At 38.6% G+C, this 23,278-nt stretch overlaps 1 protein-coding gene across 2 annotated transcripts in view; it reads right to left on the reverse strand.

The window, feature by feature from the left end:
• Positions 1–346: 346 nt before the first annotated feature.
• The window catches only part of LOC149942922 (solute carrier family 12 member 2-like), a 106,072-nt gene continuing 83,140 nt past the window's right edge, over positions 347–23,278 (reverse strand). The window contains exons 14-21 of one of the 2 annotated variants that reach the window (XM_090176960.1): positions 19,865–19,964; positions 18,720–18,831; positions 15,705–15,839; positions 13,778–13,884; positions 5,419–5,579; positions 2,890–3,117; positions 2,064–2,178; positions 347–433 (exon numbers count right to left, since the gene is read on the reverse strand). In XM_090176960.1, the coding sequence (XP_090033086.1) occupies positions 2,087–2,178; positions 2,890–3,117; positions 5,419–5,579; positions 13,778–13,884; positions 15,705–15,839; positions 18,720–18,831; positions 19,865–19,964 (935 nt within the window). In that variant the 3' untranslated portion in view covers positions 347–433; positions 2,064–2,086. The other variant, XM_090176961.1, reaches the window with a different exon arrangement.

Genomic DNA, 23,278 nt, shown 5'->3' on the forward strand with positions numbered 1-23,278 from the left:
TGATCGGAAATTAAATTTCGGGCCATCTATCGACATACCAACGCATTGATTAGCTTAGGGGCGTTCAATCAATAATCATTTTCGTTAATGGGACGAGGACGACAGGTCCTTCTTGCTTGTTAGACGCTCTATTCGGATTCCAAGCCGCGCCAGAGAGTGAGAGTTCCCCATTGTTTATTTGCCATCCAAATAATCCGGTCTGTACTCTCCACGGGCGGCCGCCATTATCAGCCTCCCTCCCGCGTGTCTGCCAATGAAGGCCCGCTATTCCGCGTGTACATTTCCACCCCCCCCCCCATAAACAAATTATTATTCCCCATTGTAGAGATTGTATCGAGATACATACGAGGAATCCTTGGGCTTCTTGACAATGTCTGGTATGATGATAACATCGGAATAGTCGATTCGAAATTTGTTGAGCAGAGCAGCCATGCTGGTAAGAGGTATTGGTCGAAGACGCACCGAGAGAAAAGAGAGAAAAATATTTATCGATTATCGGTAGCTCTTAATTCGCACGCTTCGATTTTAATAAGTTTCGAAGGCATCCATTCCCTTTCCAAGCAACCAACGAACGTTTCCAGGGATCTCAGGATCAGAAAGGAGATATAGCCCGAGAGAGAGGGATTTGCTGGCAAAGAGTATACCTCGGGTGTACTTCGAACGATCCAATTCCTAATTGCCTTCGTTTCTAAAATTTAATTTTGGCGTAATTAATTGCCTTGACTTCTGCACCCCCCCCCTCTCTCTCCTCGCGAGTTTTCTAGCCTTCCCCAGGAAAGGTAGTCCGCCAGAATATGTCTGACTCTTTGGGCGTGCTGTAATTATTCCACCGCCAACGCCGTATATATACCGATCGCTTTCGCCGCGCCCGCGTTTCTAACAATTAAAATTGAAGGTTTAATTTTAACTGGCTCCAATTAACCACGTCTCCCGGAAAGGTCGAACTCGCCCCGGCGAATCAAGAAGCCGCTAAAATATATTAAACCTATTAAACGAATTTTCTAATTTAAAACTTTTCCCCAGATTTTGAGGAATTGTCGAGATCATTCATTCTTAGAACTTAAAACAAAAACATGGAGGTGGTTGGATGACAAAAGTGGATTTATTCCATTATTTAATTCTAGATTCGTGCTAGATATTACTATAGTTAGTAGAGATAAGGATTCTGTAATTTTTTTTTGTTCGTTAGCTTTTATTAAAAGTCAAAGTTGTTTAAAAGTATTTCAAAGTATAACTAATTTCAAGATAAAAAATATATTATATTTGATTATTTTTAGAATTATTAGAAACGATACTTATATATTTCGAGTTTAAACTAAGAGTTACTTGGCGTTAATTAACAGTAAACGCATTTCCCTTAAATACGTCTGTAAATCACCTTACAACTAAATCTTAATCCAAACGTGTGGCGGGACAGAGCAATGGTAGAGGAAATTGGGTCAAGAAAGATAAAATTAATTATCAACTAAATACTTTTTGCGCTTTTCCAGGAAATAAAGGGCTCAACTCGGAGCGAGCTAAAAGAAAGGCTTTACGTAACTGGCCATCTTTCTCTCCTAAAGAAGAACTTAAGCCCAAGATTACCCGAGAAAGGTAGCGCGAGTCGGTAGCGTATAGTTTACCAGTTATCGACTAATTGGACTCTCGATATGGCCGAATTTACGGCACTTCTATGAACGCGTCCCTTAGTTAGTTCATACTCGCGAGGATGTGTGGATGAATGTGCAGTTTTGCGAAGCGTACCCTTCGGACAAGGCCTGGGCCGTTCGATAATAGGTTTGGTATACATTAGCTTTGTAGCAAGCTGACCGTCCCGCGGCGAAGGCGGTGGACGGGGTGTGGGCGGTGGACGGTATGTGGGCGGCTATTGAACTCCGTAATCCGGCGGTAACGCGTTCGCGTCCTTGCTCCGAAAGGTATCAGATCGAAGATAGGGAACCGGCGGAATCGATTCCTTCCCGCTTCGGGCCTTTGCCTGTCTGTTTCCAAATAAACGGGGTGGCCGCTCGCCCCTGGGAGAGAGTGAGTGTGTGTGTGTGAGGGAACGACGTTTTTCGACCTACTTTCTGTGGTCTCTGTCCAATTCTTATTTCTTGTTGGCCAACGAAAAGACGCGCAGTTGGCAGTTGCTCCACTGGGATCGACTCTTCAGAATGTAGGGAATCAGCATCGTTAAGCCTGAAAAGACGCGTCCCAAGGTGTATAAGCGAAATAATGGCGCTTTCCTCTGCCCCTAAATAGGACCCCTATTAAAGAGTTTATCCTCTCCCGCTGTCAAGCCCCGTGACTTATTATCTAAAGAGACCGTTGCTAACTCAAATTTAATACAAGAAGGCGTTTGACTTTATTCCATAGCTTTCGTAATGGTTGTCTTTAATAACAAACTAAAAACAAATTAAAATGAAAATTTGTAAACCCATAGATTTAAAGAGTTTATTTGTATTCAGGGTCTCTCTGTTTGTAAATACTTTTACGGAACTAATATTTCATACTATATAGTAAAATGTATTCAAAACGATTAAGATTCATTTAATTTCGATGATATTAATTTATTGTGATTTTACCCTATAATTGGAATATTGACTTAGGTCAAAAATAGACAACGTCTGTAGAAGTGTTCCAATTGCCTTACAACAATGTTCAGGGAGAAGTAGCCCACCAGGAAATACTCAAAAATACATTTGTCGGCAAAGAAACACGAATACCTGATTCAATTGGCCAGAACTAATTTAATACTCAAACCCCAATATTATATCTATTTATAAGCAATCAAGAGGGCGATGAATTATTTAGGGAAATAGATACGATGAATTCATTTAGAATCTCGCGTCCATTCACGCGCAGTCGGCTCACGTATTGGGACTAAACTACGTAGGATGCGATACTAACCTCCGTCGTCGTAGAGCCACCAAACGTCGATGGTTCCTTTTTGCTTATTTTGAAACTGATGGACCGAGGAAAGAATGTCCTTTGAGACGTCTTTGCTGATTCCTCTCATGAAGCGAGCGTAGGGACCCGTTTCCTCCGGCGCTGCTTTCTCCTTTTCAGATTCTAATTGAGACGTTTTTCTCCACACCACCGGACTGGCTGTCGGACTCCCTTCCGGAGAGCTGTCACCTGCGGATTATCCACTCTTTTCGTATGAATAAAAAGACTGCCTCGCCGCTCCATAATGTACGACTCTCCCCTTTCTGTCCTTTACATTTATTCCATTTGCGGCTTCCTCCCCTTCCCTCCCTCCCTCTTCCTTCGGTGTGTTTGGCTCAGTCATCTCCCCAACTGTCGCGCTATCTCTTTCATTAACAAGATTAAGCGCCTAACCCCTTCTGTCGGCCCTTAAAAGCAGTCATAATAGGCTTAACGATTCTCTTTGAAATAGATTTTTTATAAATCTTAATTCTAGTTTGGACGTTTGCGTAGCTTTGACGGGACTTGATCATTCATATAGTAATAGACTAGCGTGTTCCTGCTCTATTCTCCCATTTGGATCGTATATTTCGCTAAACTTTATGAGATTAGACGGGATTTTAGAGATATTTCTTTCAGGGTGGAATATAATGAAATTGATCTGAAGTAGTGGCGTTTTTCACCGGCCAAAATAGAACCAGCGTCTAGCCTCCAGCTTTGAAATTAAGCCTATTAGGCAGATTAAGTTTTTTTGCATCTTATCCAATTGTCTATTATTGTTATGTACTAAGCCTTTTTTTAACTTTCTCGCCGTTATCGAGCTGAAGTGAGATAAGGGCAAATTTAGTTTCATTAATAAATTATTTAAAGGCAGGAAATGTTATCGTCCCTTTAATGTAGAATAAAATGATTGTCTCTTAATTTAGTGGAATAAACATCTATAAGCTCGTCGGGAAACAGCGCGTTTCGTTACTTCCAGCTAGGAGGAACAAAAACAAGGAGAACGCAGCTAGCCTTTAAACACGCTAAAGCAGTGTTGTGTACAAATTTCATTGGACAAGCCTTTATTCTGTACGTTTTACAGAAAGGGGGAAGGCAATTTCCATATTTTCCCCTTCTGACGAAAGTGTCTAACCACGGCCAACTTTGATCACTCGCGCTACAGCGGCCATCTCATTCGTTGACGTTTCTGTGTTAACCTATGAGCAAAAGATGTGTATGACGTGAGCGCCCCTAGCGGATTATAATTTTTAGAATAGCTTTTACATTAAAGCCAATATAAAAACCGACGGGGCGCTGAACTCCTACGCGTTATAGGGAGTTCTACGTCTCACGACGTCACCCATGCTTTTTCCTATTGAAAAAAAAATTCTACCCAACATGGCGGCCAAAGCCAAAGCTACGGAGTGTTAGCTCCCTATAGTACAGTTTATTGGGGGAAAATCCTTGCTCGCGGAATTTCGACGAATGTGTTGGCCGCTGTAGCGCGAACAGCGCGTGATCAAAGTTGGCCGTGGTCTAACCAATGAAAAATGTACGCAAGAAAATCCACGACTTTTGCCAGGTTGCGCCCTCCTTGTGTGGGGAGCTGTGTTTGTGGCTCTTAGCTTCCAGTCGCCTTATTTCTCGTTACTGAGATTAGAGGTCGGGGATGGTTAACTTTTATTCAATAGATAAAGCTATCAAAATTATTCGTAAAACTTTTTGATCAAGTAATTTATATTTCTGTATTATACGATTAATTTTTTGATAAATTTGTAAAATTAATCGGAAAAACGACGTTTTTTCGATAAAAAGCTCTAATTTTACGAATAATACATGTTTTTTAATCATTTTCCGAAATATTAACTGGTAAATTTCTTTGTTTACATTTTTCCCCCGAACAAAATCAATTTAATCATGGATAATGATTAACCGTCACCGACCTCTAACTGAGATAGACTTATTATTTTTGGGTGGAAAGATTTATTTTAGTTTTCTCGTGAGCCCTACTTTTTTTAGAGCTTTGCAAATTTCCAACCCTTTTCCCCCTTGTTTTTGATCTTTTCATTTCCATCCGGTTTTCATCCACGGAGACACAGCTATAATAGCCACCTGGTTCACCTACCCCGTTCCTTTCATTGCTCTCTACCTATTACTCAGTTCAGAATCGTTTTATAAAATTGTAACGCTTAGCCTTCCAACCGCATTCGCGACTTAAATTTTGCTATTTGAAACTTTAGTATAAAACGAAAGTTAGCGGAAGATACAGTATTCCCTCGTCAAAGGTCGAAATTGCTTATCTTCTCATTCTCTGATTCTCGGATTCGTTCAACCTTTCGGGAATCCCTACTTTTTTATTCCCGACGGGGTAAAAGGAAAAAGCCTCGGGGTATTTCCGAGCTCTGGTATCACGTCATAGGCTACGGTAGAAGGTTGAAGTCGTCCCCTTTCCTGGCCCTAAGGCCAACGAAGCTTTAGCCTGAACTGGCTTATTGGCAAACTTGTCGCGTATACGGGCAATATATTCACCGTGAGGTCCGCCTTGGGTGGGCGTCGGGAAGGTTCCGTTTTCGATGACGGCCTCTTTCTCCTCTTCCAGGTTGAGCTCTTCGAAATCTCCGTAGGCCGAATAATCTAGTCCGTTCGGTAGACGCAGGATTCCCAGAGACATGTTCAGGTCAAATGCGGCGCTGTAACCGCGGATTGACACGGGAAAGGAAGAAGGATCAGTTATTTCTAGAAACATCCTTTACGGTTCAATCCAAAAATATTTTAAAAAAAGTAAATTTAACTTGAGATACTTTTAAAGTAATACGTATAAGGAAAACCTTAGAAAAAATATTGGGAAAGCTATTGATTAAAATTTAGGTAAAAATATGGATTACACTCTGGCTGTTGTCTAATATATTTCAGGTGTATTACACCCCACCAACATAAATAGGTTATTTTGAATAATTTTCAGTGTAATTATAGCCAAGCCTTAATCTTTATTTTAGTCTAACAAGTGTAAGCTCTATTCGAAATAAATTAAATAGTGAAAATTATTCCGAATGAAAGTAAACTAATAACCAACTAACTGTATTTATCTGGTTACAGCTCAAATAGCTTAAAAATATAAATCGCTTTTAAAAGCATTAAAAATAATGTTTTTACACACAATCCTTAGTGATTGTTGTGAATTGGTTTAATGTACAGTGATGCCGCCGTGTCCTTCTCATATCTTTATCAGTTAAGGTTATAAAAGTCAATGATATGTCAATCGACAGAAAATATCAGATTCTCAATAGCCTAATATTGATTTTTGGGACAGGGTACCCATAACTTTAATAGCGCCCATTTCTGTGGTTTTGGCATTCTTCCACTGAGCTCTCTGACCGATAGACTTTTAAGAGAAAATGATGTATCAATCGATAGAAAATGCCTTCACCGTTTAAAATGTACATCAATTTCTGCGATTTGAACCCAAAATTTGATTAATGTCCATTTTTAATTTCGACCATGGCCTATTTTGGTAATTTCTCATATTATTAACGTTTTCCGCTTATTGAAGCTTGGAGGGTATTTTCACGTAGGTGGCAAAATCTGAAATCGGATAGCTTTGATCAACTGCTAGTTTTAGTAGCGTAATACCCTATTCAGACGAGGCTAATAAAACTGGGTTCAGTAAACCAAAGTTAAATTTTTATAGCACATTTCAGTATAGCTAAATAAGCTTCGGTTAATGTAGAGTTAATGTAAGTAAGCTCTTCGCCAAAGAAAAACATTGATGTAATTATAATAAAAATTAAGTTTACAATCTTTATTACTTTAAAGGGGAACGGCCAAGCTTTTCCAAATATCGCCTTATTTGCATATCAAAAAATCAACAAGACGTTTAATATGCTTCCACGTACCTCATTTGGTCTTGAAAAAATAGTTTTTGCCTACAAAGTTGAAACGCAAAATAACGCCAAGTATTTGGGTTTGAATTTTCGCCGCCATCTGAAGGTGTATTGCCAGCGCTAGCAGCACCTTAGTGAGCGATTTGCGAACTATCCTAACTTTTAAAATCGCGCAATTTAGGCTTAGTACTCGTATAACTGGAACGCACCGCGCGTGGCAAAACAAATCTTAAGCTTGTTTTCCACTAGCGCGCGTCATAATGTTATATTCTTTACGCGCGTAAAAACTTTTGAACGTTTCAAAGCTGAGAAACGCGTCGTTGCGCGCGCCAGTGGAAAACAAGCTTTACGCGTCTTCAGCAGCGCGCGCTTCTACGTTGTTTTTCGGTCTCACCTATTTGTCACCAGGTGTCGCGGCGGTCGCGCGCTTTTCGATTTCCCGAAATTTCTTTATTTTATTAAAAATTAACCACTTAATTTTTTAATGCTGTTTTTGCCAAGCATTTTAGTTTTTAACGGGCTATAGGGCTATCTAACTGGTTCAAGCTTGACCGTTCCCCTTTGAGCAATCCCTGCTGCGGCTCGCTATTCAGGTAAGTTACATAAAGCAACTGTATGGCCTTAAATAGCCACTTCTTTATTATTTTTTTAAATATAATAAAACCTACAATAACAATTTAAAGGGTTAACAGCTTATTTATATTAAATGAAAATGGTGATTGAAATATTGTTCATTATTAATGTACAAGGTGTTTGAAATATTGTTCATTATTAATGTACAAGGTGTTTGAAATATTGTTCATAATTTATGTACAAGGTGTTTGAAATATTGTTCATTATTAATGTACAAGGTGTTTTAAATATTGTTCATTATTAATGTACAAGGTGCTTGAAATATTGTTCATAATTAATGTACAAGGTGTTTGAAATATTGTTCATAATTAATGTACAAGGTGTTTGAAATATTGTTCATAATTAATGTATAAGGTGTTTGAAATATTGTTCATAATTAATGTACAAGGTGTTTGAAATATTGTTCATAATTAATGTACAAGGTGTTTGAAATATTGTTCATAATTAATGTATAAGGTGTTTGAAATATTGTTCATAATTAATGTACAAGGCGTTTGATAAAATGCTGTCATCGTTTCTTTTTATGGTAAAATTACTTATAAGTTATTAAGCTATTTTTTAAGACAGGGTGATAGAGATATAGTTGTTCACATTGGTTTTTATTGCTAATTGCGCTTTTTTAAGGAAAGGCTGATTGAAGTATTGTTCTAAATGAAGAGAGTGGTTGGAAAAGAGCTCCTTTTCGTAAATATTTCTCTTAGGTTGCCATAATGCACTTATTAAGTTAGTGCACAGGGATATTGTAAATTGGTTTTAAATTTAACTTTAATATGCCGGGTGTACTTATAGTAAGAGCGCATGGTGATCAATTGTTCGGAATTGGTATACAGCCCTGAAAATTGATAAACACGTGCCTTGAACTATACTCTCTACTACCCAATTTTTATTTTTCAAAAATATCTACTGGAAAAAAGGTTATTAGCCAAAACCCGCTGTTTCGTTCTTTGTGTTTTAAAACAAGCGGGATTTTGGCTTATAAACATTTTTCCAGTAGATATTTTTCAAAAATAAAAATTAGATAGTTTAGAGTATAGTTCAAGGCACGTGTATATCGTCATATATTTTTTTAAATTAATAAATTATTAGTATTGTGGTAAACTTCGACTTGAAAAGGAACTTCGGGTTGGAAATCTCTACAGACTTATGTATTTTTATACATATTAAATTAGTTTTATATACCAGTCATGAAGTATCTTGTCTCTTAAATTAGTTTATTTTATAAAACGTGTATATCAATTTCCAGAGCTGTATACCAATTCCAAAAATGTACACGAGGTTAAAAATAAAAATAATTTGAATTTGAATTTGATTTTTGTAACCATGCGCTCTCATTATTAACACATTAGAAGGATTGTGTGTACCCAAATGTCCGTGAAATCTAGTTAAAGCCTCCATTTTGCCGCACTAGTGCAACACTTTTAAAAACACGAATATTTCCCAATGCAGCTATTTTTGCGCTACACTTTGTGTCCTTCGTTTGCTTTGGAGCAAAACTAGCTGAAAGAGTAGACAAAAATATTTTTATTTAATCTTAGAAAAAATGACTATTTTGAGAATTATCCCCTGGCACGAGACAAAGGCATGAAGGTCATTAGGAGCTGTGAAGCCTGGAAATTGTCGGCTTATGTATAAACCATGTACGAGAGTTAAACTATAAAATACTCATTATTTATAATATATAAATATATAAATATATATTTACCAAATATTACCAAGCATGGCAACTATTAATAACTATCTCTAGAAGAGAGAACAGTAAAGATTTGACTGGTTAGGTCGGAATCCGTAACCAAGAGAGTTAGTCTATTGTCCCGACGTCCCTTATATAGCGGGCCCCTCGGATGACGTTACCGGTCTCCAACCTAATTGGCTGGCGAAGAAAGCCCGCCAAGAAATATTTGCGGACTCATTGTGGTGCAATAGTAAGCGTCACTGTAACTTTACCCCGCTCGTAACCCTTCGGGTCAGAGGTCGCCACTTTCGGAGAATTCCGAAGGTGGACGACGCGAGCGAGGATGAGTCATCCCCACCTTCCCCAGCAGCGTTGGCCCAAAACAACCAGACAACAGTGACTCTTTGAAGTAGAGGTAAAGGCTGTTAGGGACAAAGCCTACATTTGCGGATACAAATGCGGGCTTTACAGAGCTAAACTTTCTTACGAATAAATTAATAATAAAAGCAATCTTATTTGTTGCACTGTGAGAAAGAGGCAGCTAACGGAAGGTTAATGTTTCATCGTACCGCGCCCTTGAGATATGGTCGCCATCTTTACAAAATCTCTCGTGAAACCTTCTTAACACTAGAGCCTAAAACCCAGTTTAGGTCGGTTTGAATGCCAGTTTTGACCTCCTACGATAATTCTTGGTTCACACGTGCGAAATCGCTTCACCCCTTTTCGCTTATAGCCAAGGCTTAAGCCATTTCAAATTATGACTAGAATTTTGAAAATACAAAAATGTATCCCAAAACAATTAGTTAATCATGTTTAATATACATTATTTGACATTGTTTCGAATTTTATCCCCATTATTTTTGAAAATACGAGCAATTTTACTTCCCCGCCTTGTCGTTTTGAAAGCGATTCTAAGCGAACTGACTTGGACGAGTTGCTTCCCGAACAAACACGAAGCGATTTCTCACGTTGGTTTTAAAAACCAGTTATCTAAACGAAGTGAATTTAGGGGTAAGTGTGAACGTAGCTTTATTGCAGTCTAATATGGCTCGGTGCAATACCCCGTAAGTGTATTATACCGGTTGAGTAAAAATAGAGCCGTAATAAGACTATTATCAGACAATATTTTGACCTTCTGGTCCCTTCCCTCTTTTTTATGGTGCCAGAAGATTATCCGATTATACAGTAGCATATCCGGTTTCTCTTACGCGGCTCTTTCTAGAGACTAACGAGATTACGTTTTTAATATTCCTCATTCAAAATAATTCCCCTTGAGGGGGTGATGCGTTTACTGAATTCTCTGGAGTTTAAAAAAATCGTAACTTGAAAAAATGAAGTTTCGCAAATCGAGTATACGGCAGAAATTTATAACTAAAATGTTTAAAAGATGTAACACACTATTTATAAACACTAAAATAAGTTAAAAATTAGGTTATTATAGAAAGTGGTAGAGTTAAAATATTTCAATTTGAAAAAGTCTTTGAAAAATTGTTGTTTAAAATTACTTTAAAATAAGACACTTTAAAAAAAATTATATTTTAAGATTTAATTTGATCTAAAATATTTAAGTAACTTTATTCTTTTAATATCAATAAAATTATTGTTCTTATGACAAAATAGTGTTATTAATAATATCACTAAATACAGTGATTTTTGGGAAATATCGTCCAATTTTATATAAGAAAATGTTCTAAAAAGAGCAACGACAAAATGAGAGTTAAGACGTTTTTAAACTCAGGTAGTGGTTTGGCGTACCGCGAGCGAGGGAGGTGGGAAAGTCCCCTTCGACGTAAGCCCTCCTGGGATTAGTTTCTTCGCGAAAATAATCGTACTTTTTAATGATGTTAAAATACGGGGAAAAGGGATTTAAGCCGCGTAAGCCCTTGTTCGCCGGAAATGTCCAAAACCCTTGCAGTTTTAGTTTTAAATGCTTTACGGGAAATAAACTCGAGGCCATTCGCACGTTTAGAAGAACAAAAAATTTTAGTTTACGTTCTGTGTAGTCGTTAAAGCGGAATGAAGTAGATTTTAAATCCGCATAAAAAATTTTCAAGAAAAACTCGTACTTGGAGAATATTATACGCCTACAGCTTCCTACACTAACTACTACAATTAACCTTAACAAGTATAGTAAAATCCGAAGAACTCGAAGAAAACCAATTTATTCGCTTACACCACGTCAATTTTACACTCTTTATTATTTTGCAAACTATTCGATTAGCAGTTTTACACTAACTACACTAGTATACCGTAACATATTGTTAGAATTTAACTGTCACCTAGGCAAATACCCAAGGCACCACCCTAGGCACATGTCATCTGGCGACTTTTTTTTACCTTTGAGGGTGGTTGTTACACTATCGGTGTAAATAGAAAAGAAAAATGTCTGATTGTATTCTGTTATATAAAATCGGCTGGCGCTTCCAATTGCAACAAAGGTACATAGCAGTTAAGTTGAACTAAGAAGTCATCTTTGAAAATATTTTAACCCTTTTTCCCTACGCTAAATTCCGCGGATAGGTTAATAATTTTCATCTTATGTATTCATAGTTTATCCAAGGGGAACAATAACACGGAAAACGCTCGAAATGTCCAATTTTGTTCAGTTTCGAAGACCTATTTACAAGACCTTTACGTTTTTAGTATTTACATAGACTGCATTTCACTTTACACCTTTCGCAACGTTCTAGATGATCAAAAACATGTAAGCAACCTTCAACATAATAAACAATGGCTTGAATGATATCGCCTTTGTAGATTGTGTGGTCGGCTCGTGTCTATACCAAGTATACCGAAATAATAATATCATACATTTAGGCACACACGTGGATAGTGAAACGCGCAGCGTGTAACGAGTAGAGAATCTTCGGGACTCGCACCCATTGTTCCAGCTATGGCGCGCGATTGTTATTTCGATATAATTATAGGACACGGCGCTTTCCATTACGGGGCGTTCGTAGCAGCGTGGCTGTAACCTTTCGAAGTTAGCGCAGCCGGATTTTCCTAAACAATGGTTGTCCGCGGACTATCATTAAGAGTTTTAAAAGGCTCCAAGCTCCCGCCTTCTGTTAACAGCGCTTCCCGATAATTTTCCAATATAGCTTCGTGGATTTAAAAAAAATAGCGCAAACTATATCAGTAAACCGTTACGTCGTTGAAATTTAATTTATTTATTTTGGAACTCGAAGATTGCAGGCTCAGTGAAATATCCTATCGTCGTTTAGAGCGTCAGGCTCAGCGGCGGCCTATCTGCGGCGTATCGCGCTCTATTAAGTTAAACGACTGGCGTAAATCCCTAATAGGCTAGATTCGCGTTAACTCGAGACGCGTAAATCAAACTTAAACCGGGTGACATTTTCGAATAATGAACTTCGTATTAATTCCCGCATGGAGGCAAAGGTAAATTACGAAACTTTGTTAATTCAACGACCCTCTCTACGGCGGCGTTGGCGGGGATGGGGCGAAATGGGGTGTTATTACGAACTAGAAGGGCCCGTTCGCCCCTTTTCGGAATGGATTTGGCCAGGATTTACAGCTCAATCCCCGAGTTAACTCTGGCTGGCACTAATTGTTCCGTAAGAGGCGATTTAGATCGGTCATTCTGATTTATAGCCGCCTTACGAGTTTCGGAATTAACACAAAAGGCTCCTGGGCCACTTACCCCCTTCCAACCCCGTCGCTCTCTATCGACAGCCCCGTTTCCTAGAAATAATACCCCGCGTGCCCGTTAAGTTTGCAACAACTAATTTTAAAATTTAAAGGTGAATTTATATTTAAAATTATACGCCTCGATTCTCCGTAGTGAGTTTATAAAGTCTAAAGCATAATGTTCTACTCGCGCGGGTGGAAAGTGCAGTAGCCCGATGATTTAATTTTCACTCTAGCTTTTCTTGCTTGGAAACGTTTAATTTTGCATGGACAACCAGAATAAACAACTCTCATTGGCCACTAGGAATTAATTAATGTTCTTCTTGTCTGTGAAAATATTTTGGGTTTGACTACTCATGTCTCGCGCACTATGACTGCTGGCTTTGAATTCAACCGTTTCTCTCGTTCTCAGTCAGTGAAAAGCCAGTCCCATCACGTTAGGTTCTAATTATTACTAAGACGAGACATACAACACCAGACACGTCTTAGATATGCTGGGATAATCATTCCTAATTGAAAATGTGAATTATTGGTTTCTGTGACCGGATTGAATCTTTTTATTGGATTTATCCTCGGTTGCTGAAGTACATCCTTAACTTTTCAAAATTCTTAAAAACACGAAAATTAGGTCACAAATTTTATTGAATTTTAACATTAATAACCCTCAATGTTTTATAAATATTATTTTTATCTCAATTTCATGTAAAATGACACAAAAATACTAACGGTTTAAAAAGTCAATGAACTTATCAACCATTTTCCAAACGTAAGCTCTATAAATAATATAATAATTATTATTTGGCCTGTTTATTGCAAAAGGATTAAAAAACTTTTAATTTTAAATTAGAATTGAGAAGTTTCTCCTTTAAAATTGAATGATTTTAATTAAATATAATATGTAGTAAATTACCAGTCGGTGGCAAAAGCAAGGAAAAGGTTTGAGTATCGTAACTTTGATTTTATAAATTTGGTTTTCAATTACTCCTTTCATTAATTTTTAATTTCCCTTTTTACCTTATGAAAGAACAAAGGAAAATAAAGTCTGAATGCTTACTGTATGACTTTAAAGTACTCCGTGACTTGGTCTTGATGGCAAGTCCACCATTCCGTCTTGAAGCCCATTAAAATGACATTGGGTCTAAGTTTTCCCAGTCCGGCAACCTAGACATGATCGTAGGCAAAAAGGGAAAAATTCTTTATTTGTATCCATTTATTCCTGGTCTTTTTTTAGGCTTCTGTTTACTTTTTATACCGTGGCACAGAGTAGAATATATACCGAGACCCACAGTTGGAAATAAATAAATTCAAGTACGCGTAGCATAAAAATACGAGTCTTATTTTGGTCGTCGACAATTTCGCTTTTTAGTGGTTTATTTTTCTCATATTTGTGAATGACAATTAAACAAATAATGTATCATAATATATTTATGAAACCTCGTAAATTATCTTCACTTTATCGATCTGAATTAAGATTTATTAAAATCTACAACGGTGCAACTCTTCAGGCCTATTCACAAGCGCCAACATTCTCGCAAAACATAATAAACCGAGCTGCTTCGTGCGAATCGAGACCACGTTCACACGTACCTTCGGAATCGTTTTGCCTCGGTCTGATCACGCTGCGGTTCTTAGCGTTTGGAAAACTTTTTGTTCACACGTTTGATTTCCAGTGAGTTTGAAGAAAATTGGGCATGCGTAGTATAGAAATATAATTAGAAGTTCGTCTGCTCACGCATTTGAGTGACGTTTCAAAACATTCTAATTAAAAATGAATGCACCCAGAAGAAATTTGTTGTTTTTTTTAAACAAATAGACAAAAAGTTGCGAGACATTTTCTTCTAAAAAAGGCATAGAAATTTTATAATGCACAAAAAATTCACAATTGACGATTTTTGTAAAAAAAAAAAAAAAGGCTCATGGTTCACAAAAACCGACTCGGTGACGTCACGAATCTCTGCCAAAATGGTGGACAAAGCGATTTGAAACGATGGGACGCGCAACGGTAACTGTTAACACGACGGGATACAAACGTTGCGGGAGCACTCGCAACGATGCAGAGAGTATGTGTGAACGCGGCTTTCCTAGACGTGTTTTGTGCATAAACGCTTTTGTTGTCTCGTTTTTGAAAAACGGCATCGTACATCCTTATTATTGAAAAAAACTAAATTAAATTATTCGTGAAAACTTTAAATTATGCATAATTAACATAATAATATTGACAAGTGACAAAAGCTATCACCGAACTGATTTACAGAGATATTGCGCAATCAATGTTTAGATCAGCATAGGGTCCCTAGTTTCAAAATAGGTTCGTTAAGAAAATTAACATTAAAACAATTGGAAGTGTCATAATTATTTTTATTATCTTCCTTAAAATTAATGAAAATGGACATATTTTGTAGTAATGGAGGGATGAACTTTCGAGTTAATGATGGATCAACATATTTCATATTACTGCCAGCTAGGAGCAACAAACACAAGGAGAACGCAGCTAGCCTTTAAACACGCTAACGAAGGGTTGTGTTCGAATTTCATTGGACGAGCGTCACGAGCCTTTACGCTGAACGTTTTACGGGCGGGGGGAAGACAATTTTCGAATTTCCCCCTTCCGACGGCAGAAGGTGCTAAAGCGTCTAGCCAATGACGTGTTTGTTGCTCCTAACGTTCAGCGTAAAGGCTCGTGACGCTCGTCCAATGAAATTCGTACACAACCCTTCGTTAGCGTGTTTAAAGGCTAGCTGCGTTCTCCTTGTGTTTGTTGCTCCTAGCTGGCAGTAAGTTTAACAGAAGCTAGCGCGTGTTAGCAGATGATTTTTCGATTTAGTTCATACTCCCTTTAAGAATTAGGCGTACTTCACCGGTGAGCTTTCCGATGAGCGTTTGAACGGAAATGCAACGTGATAGCGCGTGTGATTAGGCTTTACTGGAATCTATCTATCCTTGCGAGGTGGGAAATCGTGATTCACTATTTCTGTACGCACCTGTATGAGAGATCGAACACCGCTCGACAAACTTTCGTCGTCGACGACGCAGTAGAATGCCCTGAGTTTCTTTTTGTTGAGCCACTGGTAGCCTTGTCTGGTGATTTTCTCTCTGTATTTGAACGCCGGAGCTTCCTGCAAATGTCAACAGAGAAATTGCTTTTTATATGATATCAAAAAATATCCGACACTGTCCGTTTTCGAAGTTCCAGGATTCGAAGTCCAATATAGGATTGAAGGCTGCGCACTATTTGGACAATTTTTTTCCGACGAGTCACATATTGCTTCCCATTGCTTGTCTACTCAAAAACATTTTCCTTTTTCTAATTCCATTCCAAAAATGTTTGACATACGGCAATAGTTAGCTAATTGAACACTATTTCGGTAATTTTCCAATAGCTCTGTTGCTACCTATGAAGGATAATAGGTACTTTAGATCGGAAATGACGCTATGGACCCGCATATTTGCTGGACAATATTTTCTTCACGATATCTATTTCAGTAACTTTTACCCGCTTTTACCTGAGACTAAAAGTAGTGAAATACAATGTTTATCTATCCTTTAGTAGTGGTAGAAGGTATGTTTATTCGGAGCTCCTAGTTAGATGGCATCTTAACTAATTGATAAAGTTGTATGTATAAAGTTTTTTCACCTAGCTTCCTACGTGATGAAAAATATTAAATGTTTTCCGAATACTGTGTGTGAAATTTTCATTAACAAATCAAACGATACTTTTAAATTTTCAAGTAAAGTTTTTATCTTGTTCGAATGGTAATGTTTCATTTAAATTTCGGCGAATTTGGTACCGTTACACAAAACAATAAGTTAATAATACCTCAAAGTAGTCAAATAAGCCCTTTAAAGGTGGAATCTCGGTCTAGGAAATGTGATGTCAAAACTTTTATCTCCAATTCCCGGAAAAATTAATGATTTGAAAAAAAATTGGACGCAGAATGAAACTAAATGGTGTGGGGGGAGGGTATTTAATGCACTTTAGGACCTTCTTATTTCCTGTATCCCAATTCTTAGAAAGGTAAGTATCCTTCGTTTTCAATGAACCTGGTACAAGACTAATAAATATACAAATAATACTTAATAATAAAAATATTTTAATTTAATTCCAGAATTCGTAGAAAGCCTAGACAATGATATTTGATGAAAGATTATTGAAGTGCTTTCAGGAATTCTAAGTAATTGTGTTTATTGTTGACCTTTATATGATCGAAACTGCTGAGGTCATTTCAAATCTTTAATCTACCATAATTATAGTTACACCATTTCTTAGTAATTAGCGACGAAACTCCGCCATTTCTAATTCAATTTAAAAAAATATTTTATTCGGGAGCTTAGCGCGGCCAATTTGGTGAATGTAATGTTGGAGTTTTTCGCGAACAACGGCCTCGCGTGAGATGCAGGAAGAGGATTTTTGAAATTCAGCTCTCCCTGGAGAAAGAATAACAACGCTATTAACAGGCCCTTTATACGCGGTACTAGCGCCGCCTGGTGGACAGGAGCTATAACAAGGGGGGAACGTCTGTTAGACGCCCATTTTCCTTAATTACGCTAGCAACACCGCCTGGCGGGACCGACCCAAAGACAATAACTCACGAGCGACTAAGACCCCAACCCCAACGCGGATACTTTACCCCATTCCCGCCCTTCTATTAGCTATGGCTAGCTAAAGGGCGTCCAGCTCGCTTTTACACAATGGAAACCGCGGCTACGTGTCTAGCCAGCGTAAAACGCGGTACCATTCCACCCTCTCTCTATCACCCTTATAGCGGTTGAAAGACTGTATGGGTAAGTCTAGTGGCCGTACGGAAGTCTTTGCTTGTATCGGGCTACATTGTAACGCGTCAATAGTTCTCTCCCCTTCGTTGGAAGATTCAGTATAACCATCGCCAGTTTCGTACGATATAGCTCTAAGCTAAAACAATGGTCAGTGGTCAATACAATGCACCGGTGTCTATCGGCAATCGTAGTTTGCCCCTGGTCTCACGCGGAACTAACAAGGAGACGACCCGAGGTGTAACACACCAATTTGGTTCAAACTCGGGGGTTTGGTAGACCTTCATGTAACTTGAAACACCCTAAAGGGAAACGTTTTGCCATGGCAACCAAAAATGTTTTTGACAACACAAAATGAAAATTTTCCCATAGAAAATAACATGGGAATTTGACCAATATTAAGGGTACCCCCCTGTAAAAAATAAATTATTTTTGAAAATGCTAAAAATAGAAAATATAAATAAGAAAATAATTAAAAAGTTCGAAGTTGATTACAATCTTTACAGGGGTACCCTTACATTTGGTCAGATTCCCATGTTATATTCAATAGGAAAATTTCCATTTTTAATTGTCAAAAACATTTTTGGTTGCCATGGCAAAACGGTTGCCTATGGAGACATTTCCCTTTAGGGTGTTTCAAGTTACATGAAGGTCTACCAAATCCCCGAGTTTGAACAAAATCGGTGCGTTACACCTCGGGTCGTCTCCTTGTTAGTTGGTTAAATAAGCGAAATATAATGATCACTCGTACTGTCACCACGAGTGAAATATCTCAACTCAACGAGCTAGCAACGAACCAGATGACAGGCTAGTGTGGAAATCTGTTATCTTTTAATTTTCGTATCCACCACAATCAACGGCTGAGAGAAAACCGCGGAGAAATTTAGATAATGTTCTGTTTTTGTAAGCTCTTCAAAATCTAAATTAGCCTTAAGGGCAGATAGCGTGGAAGTGAAGGCTTCCTTTTTGGCAACCCCCGATCTCGCACGGTAATTGCGTTTGAAAAGTTGATTAAATTTTAATCGCGTAACGGCGGAACGATCACGTCGGGGGTTGTTGGACTGCCTCTCGGGACAGTCGGGGATGGCCGAACGACGGACACGCGGTGCTCTTTGGAAGTGGGCACGCGTCACTCTTCGGATGGACGTATATAAATATAGAGATCGGATGAAAAATCTCGCGAAACAAAAGAAACGGGGACTCATAAATCTTGGAAGAGGACGTACCAGTAACACGTGACCGCAAATCATCAGACTGAGCTTCTTGGTCAGGTTGTAGGCGAAATCCACCAAAGGCGGTCTGCAGCTCGGCGTACCTGTCAACACCAGAATTTGAGGTCTGCGCTCGTCCAAGATAGAAGTACCATCCACGTCCAGAAATGGAAGATGGATAAAAAAAAATATATAAAAATATAGAAATAAAAGAATTTAGTATCATCGACGAACGTAATAAAAAATATATGTAAGAAATACCAATCTAACAAGATGGACGGTTTTGGGGAATGATCTTAGTACATCTGTATCGTAGCCTTTCCCGCGGCGATACTAGGCTCTTTTTACCTCTTTTTCAATCACCGTGTCTGTATGTCTGTGGGTCTGTCTGGGCTGCAAACGCGTACGCATTTTCGGGGCAAAGTGTAATCACTGCGTTCGCAGTTTCTTGGAATTAGGGAATAGCTTTTTCCAAAAGAGCCCTCTTTATGTCATTGGGTGTAGCATAAATGTCTTTCAATTTGCGTTAGTATCGGCAGGAATCGAACACGAGGCCTCTTGCACGACAAAGTATAATCACTGCGTTCGCAGTTTCTTGGAATTAGGGAATATCTTTTTCCAAAAGAGCCCTCTTTAGGTCATTGGGTGCAGCATAAATGTCTTTCAATTTGCGTTAGTATCGGGCAGCAATTGAACACGAGGCCTCTTGCACGACAAGTGAGCGTTCTACCACAGAGCCACGGATACATGTTACGCTTCACTGAAAATTAGATACTCTTCCGAGGAGAGGTATATTTTGGCTTGCCAACTTGTTTCACTTTCAATCGAAGGAAAACGTCTCGGACTGTGGCTAGGCGATATTTTGGCCATTTTTTCTTTATACGGTTTGGGCGGTGGAGAAAGACGAGCTTTGATGAAGAAGAAGCGGGTGGGCAGAAGGGAGGAGATGAGAGAAAGGTGGGCGGTAGCGGTGTCGCGGAGAAGCGAAAGGAGTTTTGGCCGGCGGGCAGTAACGCAATCAGCGTCAAATAAAATGATAAAAGGGACATCGGCGAGAAAAAATATCGTTTTTGTCGTTGGCGAGGAAGAGGCTACGAAGGGGTATTATAGGAGGAACAGCTCGGAAGAGAGATAGACAGGAAAAAACGGATGGTGTTTACCTGTAGTTTTTTACGTGCTCTTGCGTTTGGTTCAATTTGGTGACGCTGCTCAAGGCGTCCTGATAAAGTTGCGCTTGGGTGGAAGAGCCCCAGTTCACGTCTGAAAACGACCAAAATGTATTAATAATGAAAGTGGGCCGAGGGAAAGACAAACGGCGCACGACGCTGCGATCTGGCTCAGTGCGAAAAGACATGGTCCTTTTTCCCTTTCCGCGGATATATACGGAAATATGACGGTGGGATCAAAGGCGATATCAAATTGAGAATTACTGGCGTATCTCGTTTTATTTTACGATCTTTGTTTGGTTTCTATCGTCTAGATTTTATTTTTTCACGACGGCTATATCAAGTTAATATATCATATCATATTTATTTTTCAAGAAAGTTGTTTAGTATATTATAATTGATTTACAAACCGTGTTCCAAATAGGTAATTTTTGATTTCGTATTTCGTTTCAATAATTAACTATTTAAACAAAGAACGCGTATATTTTGGTACCTGTTTAGCCATTGGATAAAATTTTTCCGATAATTAACCAACTGCTGCAGAGATGGGTACTTTTTTGCCTATCTTTCTTTTACCTCAAAAAATAATTTAGATGGCGCCAATATCACTATCGCGATCAATTTTTTTTCAAAACCCCTCAATGTTTAAATAAAAATTTTAAATCAAAGATGAGTAACTTTTTCGATCAATTTTATTCCTCTAATTTTTTTTAATATAACGCCACTATCACTATTCCGATCAATTTTTCTGTCAATAAAAATCCTTGGAATCACAACCAATCAATTTGTATAGAATTTGGATTAAAAATCGTATCAAAATTGATAAAATTATATTTCTGAAAACGATCAAAAAAACTATCAGATTCAAAAAAGATATGATAGTGCCCATCTTTGAAATCTGCTGTCACATACTTTTGTTTATTGTGGGTTTTTGAATGGCTTAAATATCATACAAGCTTCGACCACAATAACAATAATCAGCTAGGCATTAATCAAGTCATGCAGCAACTTTTAATGCCTTTAAAATCAGGTGAGTGTAGGGAGCTGTTGGCTCGCGTGGCATGAAGTGCTTGCCACCACCCTCCTACGCAATGAAACCCGGCCACCTGTTTAAAGGGAGTATAACCCCTCTTGTTTGGTATGGTGCACTTAGACTATACCGAGTAGCTTCCACAAGCCTTCCTAGCGAGGGGCGGCAAGAAGTTAGTTTGATCGGGCTGTACCCGCAAATTCCCAAAAAGTGTATACATCCGAACTAAACTAACTCCTTGCCACCCCTCTCTGGGAAGGCTTGTGGAAGCTACCCGGTACAGTCTAAGCGTACCCTACCAAACAATAGGGGTGTTATACTCCCTTTAAAGGCATTATAAGTCGCTAGATGACTTGGGCCTAAAGTGGTGCCTTGGGTATTAGCCTAGCTGATTATTTTAATTATTATCATTAAAGTACTTAAGAGGGTGATAACAAGCTCTTCATACCAGGCGAGCCAACAGCTCTCTACACTCAACATTGTTTTATGGAAAGGGGAAACTAGATAACTCGTAAGATAACCCTTTTAACTAGTGCGGAAAGAACTTGAAAACTGCACCCATCAGGAAGAGTCGTTCCGATTGTTCATCAAGAACCACAAGCTGGAATGGAAGCCGGCTCCTTTCGCCGCTAACCACTCCACCCGCAACTTGACAGCGCTTCCGAAGCATTAACCTTTCTAATCGCGTCCTATATCGGAGATAATTTTAATATAAATGATATAAATTCTCCGACACTTTTCGCGCGAGGAAAAAAGAGCGCGAAACTTTTTGTTTGTCTTCCGACACAGGCCAACGGTTTTTGGTCGTTTCTACGAGGGCATCCCTATTTCCCGAACCTTTCAAGTTTTGAGAAACGATCTTAGTTTGGTGGTCCTTGCGTCTCCTCCTCCTCATCCTTCTATTTAAGAAGGCTCTCCCGCAATATTTTATCCCTGGCTGTATGTGAGACGCCGTTAAAACTTTTCCCCAGCTCGCTTCTCCAACTTCTGGGTTGTCCATCATAGGAGCGAAAAAAGAAGATTCCCCCTCCCCCCAACTTTTTTTCTTATTAGGAAAAACACGGCAATTTCGACTAAAAAACAATTTTCCAGCCCGACCAGCCATCCTCCTCCTATATGCGCCGTTGTATCGGGAACAAACAAAGAGGCTGAGAAAGAACGTTTGCCCGAGTTTAAAATGGCTTATACAGATGGCGTTTTTAGGTACCATTAGGTAAACTTTTCTTTTTGTCTCTCTCTCTCCTTTTTCCGTGTGTATGTGTGTGAAAGGAACGAAGAAATCGCGCTGGGGTTTGGAAAAACATTAGCCCCATACACTAACGCTTAGCCGGAGATGCTCTAAATCCGGGGAACTCGCCCAGAGAAGTAATGGCTATTTTCTTCCTCCGTTATATCCGCGCCTGTTTTTCCCCAGCACCCGAAAAAACGGAGAGATTTATAAAAAAAAATGTATGTTTTTGTTCGTGAGATAATAGCCAGCGCGAGGCTGCCGGGGATGGAGGATACTATCGGCTGAAAAAAAGGACTCTTTTTAAAATCGTTAGACTTGTAAAAAATGGGCGACCCAAATTGCGAGCTACGCTTTTAACTCCGCGAGATGTCGCGACCAGCCTTAAAAAGACCTCACTGTACCCAAACCACCCACCCATTAAAAGGGATTTTTTTTCGGAACCTGTCCCCTAGTATAGTTTTATAATTTTGGGGTTAATTTATTCGCCGTTCGAAATGCTTTTTCTATTTTTCCAACGGGTAAATTTTTAAAAATACGGAAGGGTTTAGTGGAAGGACCTTTCATTTATGACGTTTTTTGTTTTTTTTTACTTAGACTACCTTTTTTCCTGTCACATATTATGATAAGACCCTGACCCGCTTATTGAAGTAATGTGACACGTACTTGAACCCTTAAAATTAAACACGAAGGCTTAATTCAAACCACTTTTTTTCACAATTTAAAAATAAATAAATGATCTTACATTTTTTTAATGTTATTGGTTTGTTTTTAATTTCTCGATAATTATTTAAAATAAATCTTGGAAAATTGAAAAATTATCCCCAAAGCAATTAATAGTCCAAGAGACCATGACAAAATAAGCATGTGATAGGGTACACGATGGGTCAAGGTATTTTTAAATTAGGTTAGTGATTTGTAACAAAGAACTGTTTTTCTTACGGGTCAAAGTGGGGGCTTTCCGGAAATACGAACCACGTGACGTCCCTTCCGGTGACTTTGAAAATTGATATGACCTGATATTGGTATCATTCGATTGGTCTCAACGTGCTCTTACCAAATATCGCTAAATTAACCTTCAAATCTGAACCAAGAGGCGTATAAGATTAAAAAAGTAATTATGTCTTATACATGTAAATTTGGGAGGGGC

Source organism: Leiobunum rupestre, chromosome 6, assembly GCF_980474605.1.
Source record: "Leiobunum rupestre chromosome 6, qqLeiRupe1.1.hap1, whole genome shotgun sequence".
Taxonomy (NCBI): domain Eukaryota; kingdom Metazoa; phylum Arthropoda; class Arachnida; order Opiliones; family Sclerosomatidae; genus Leiobunum; species Leiobunum rupestre.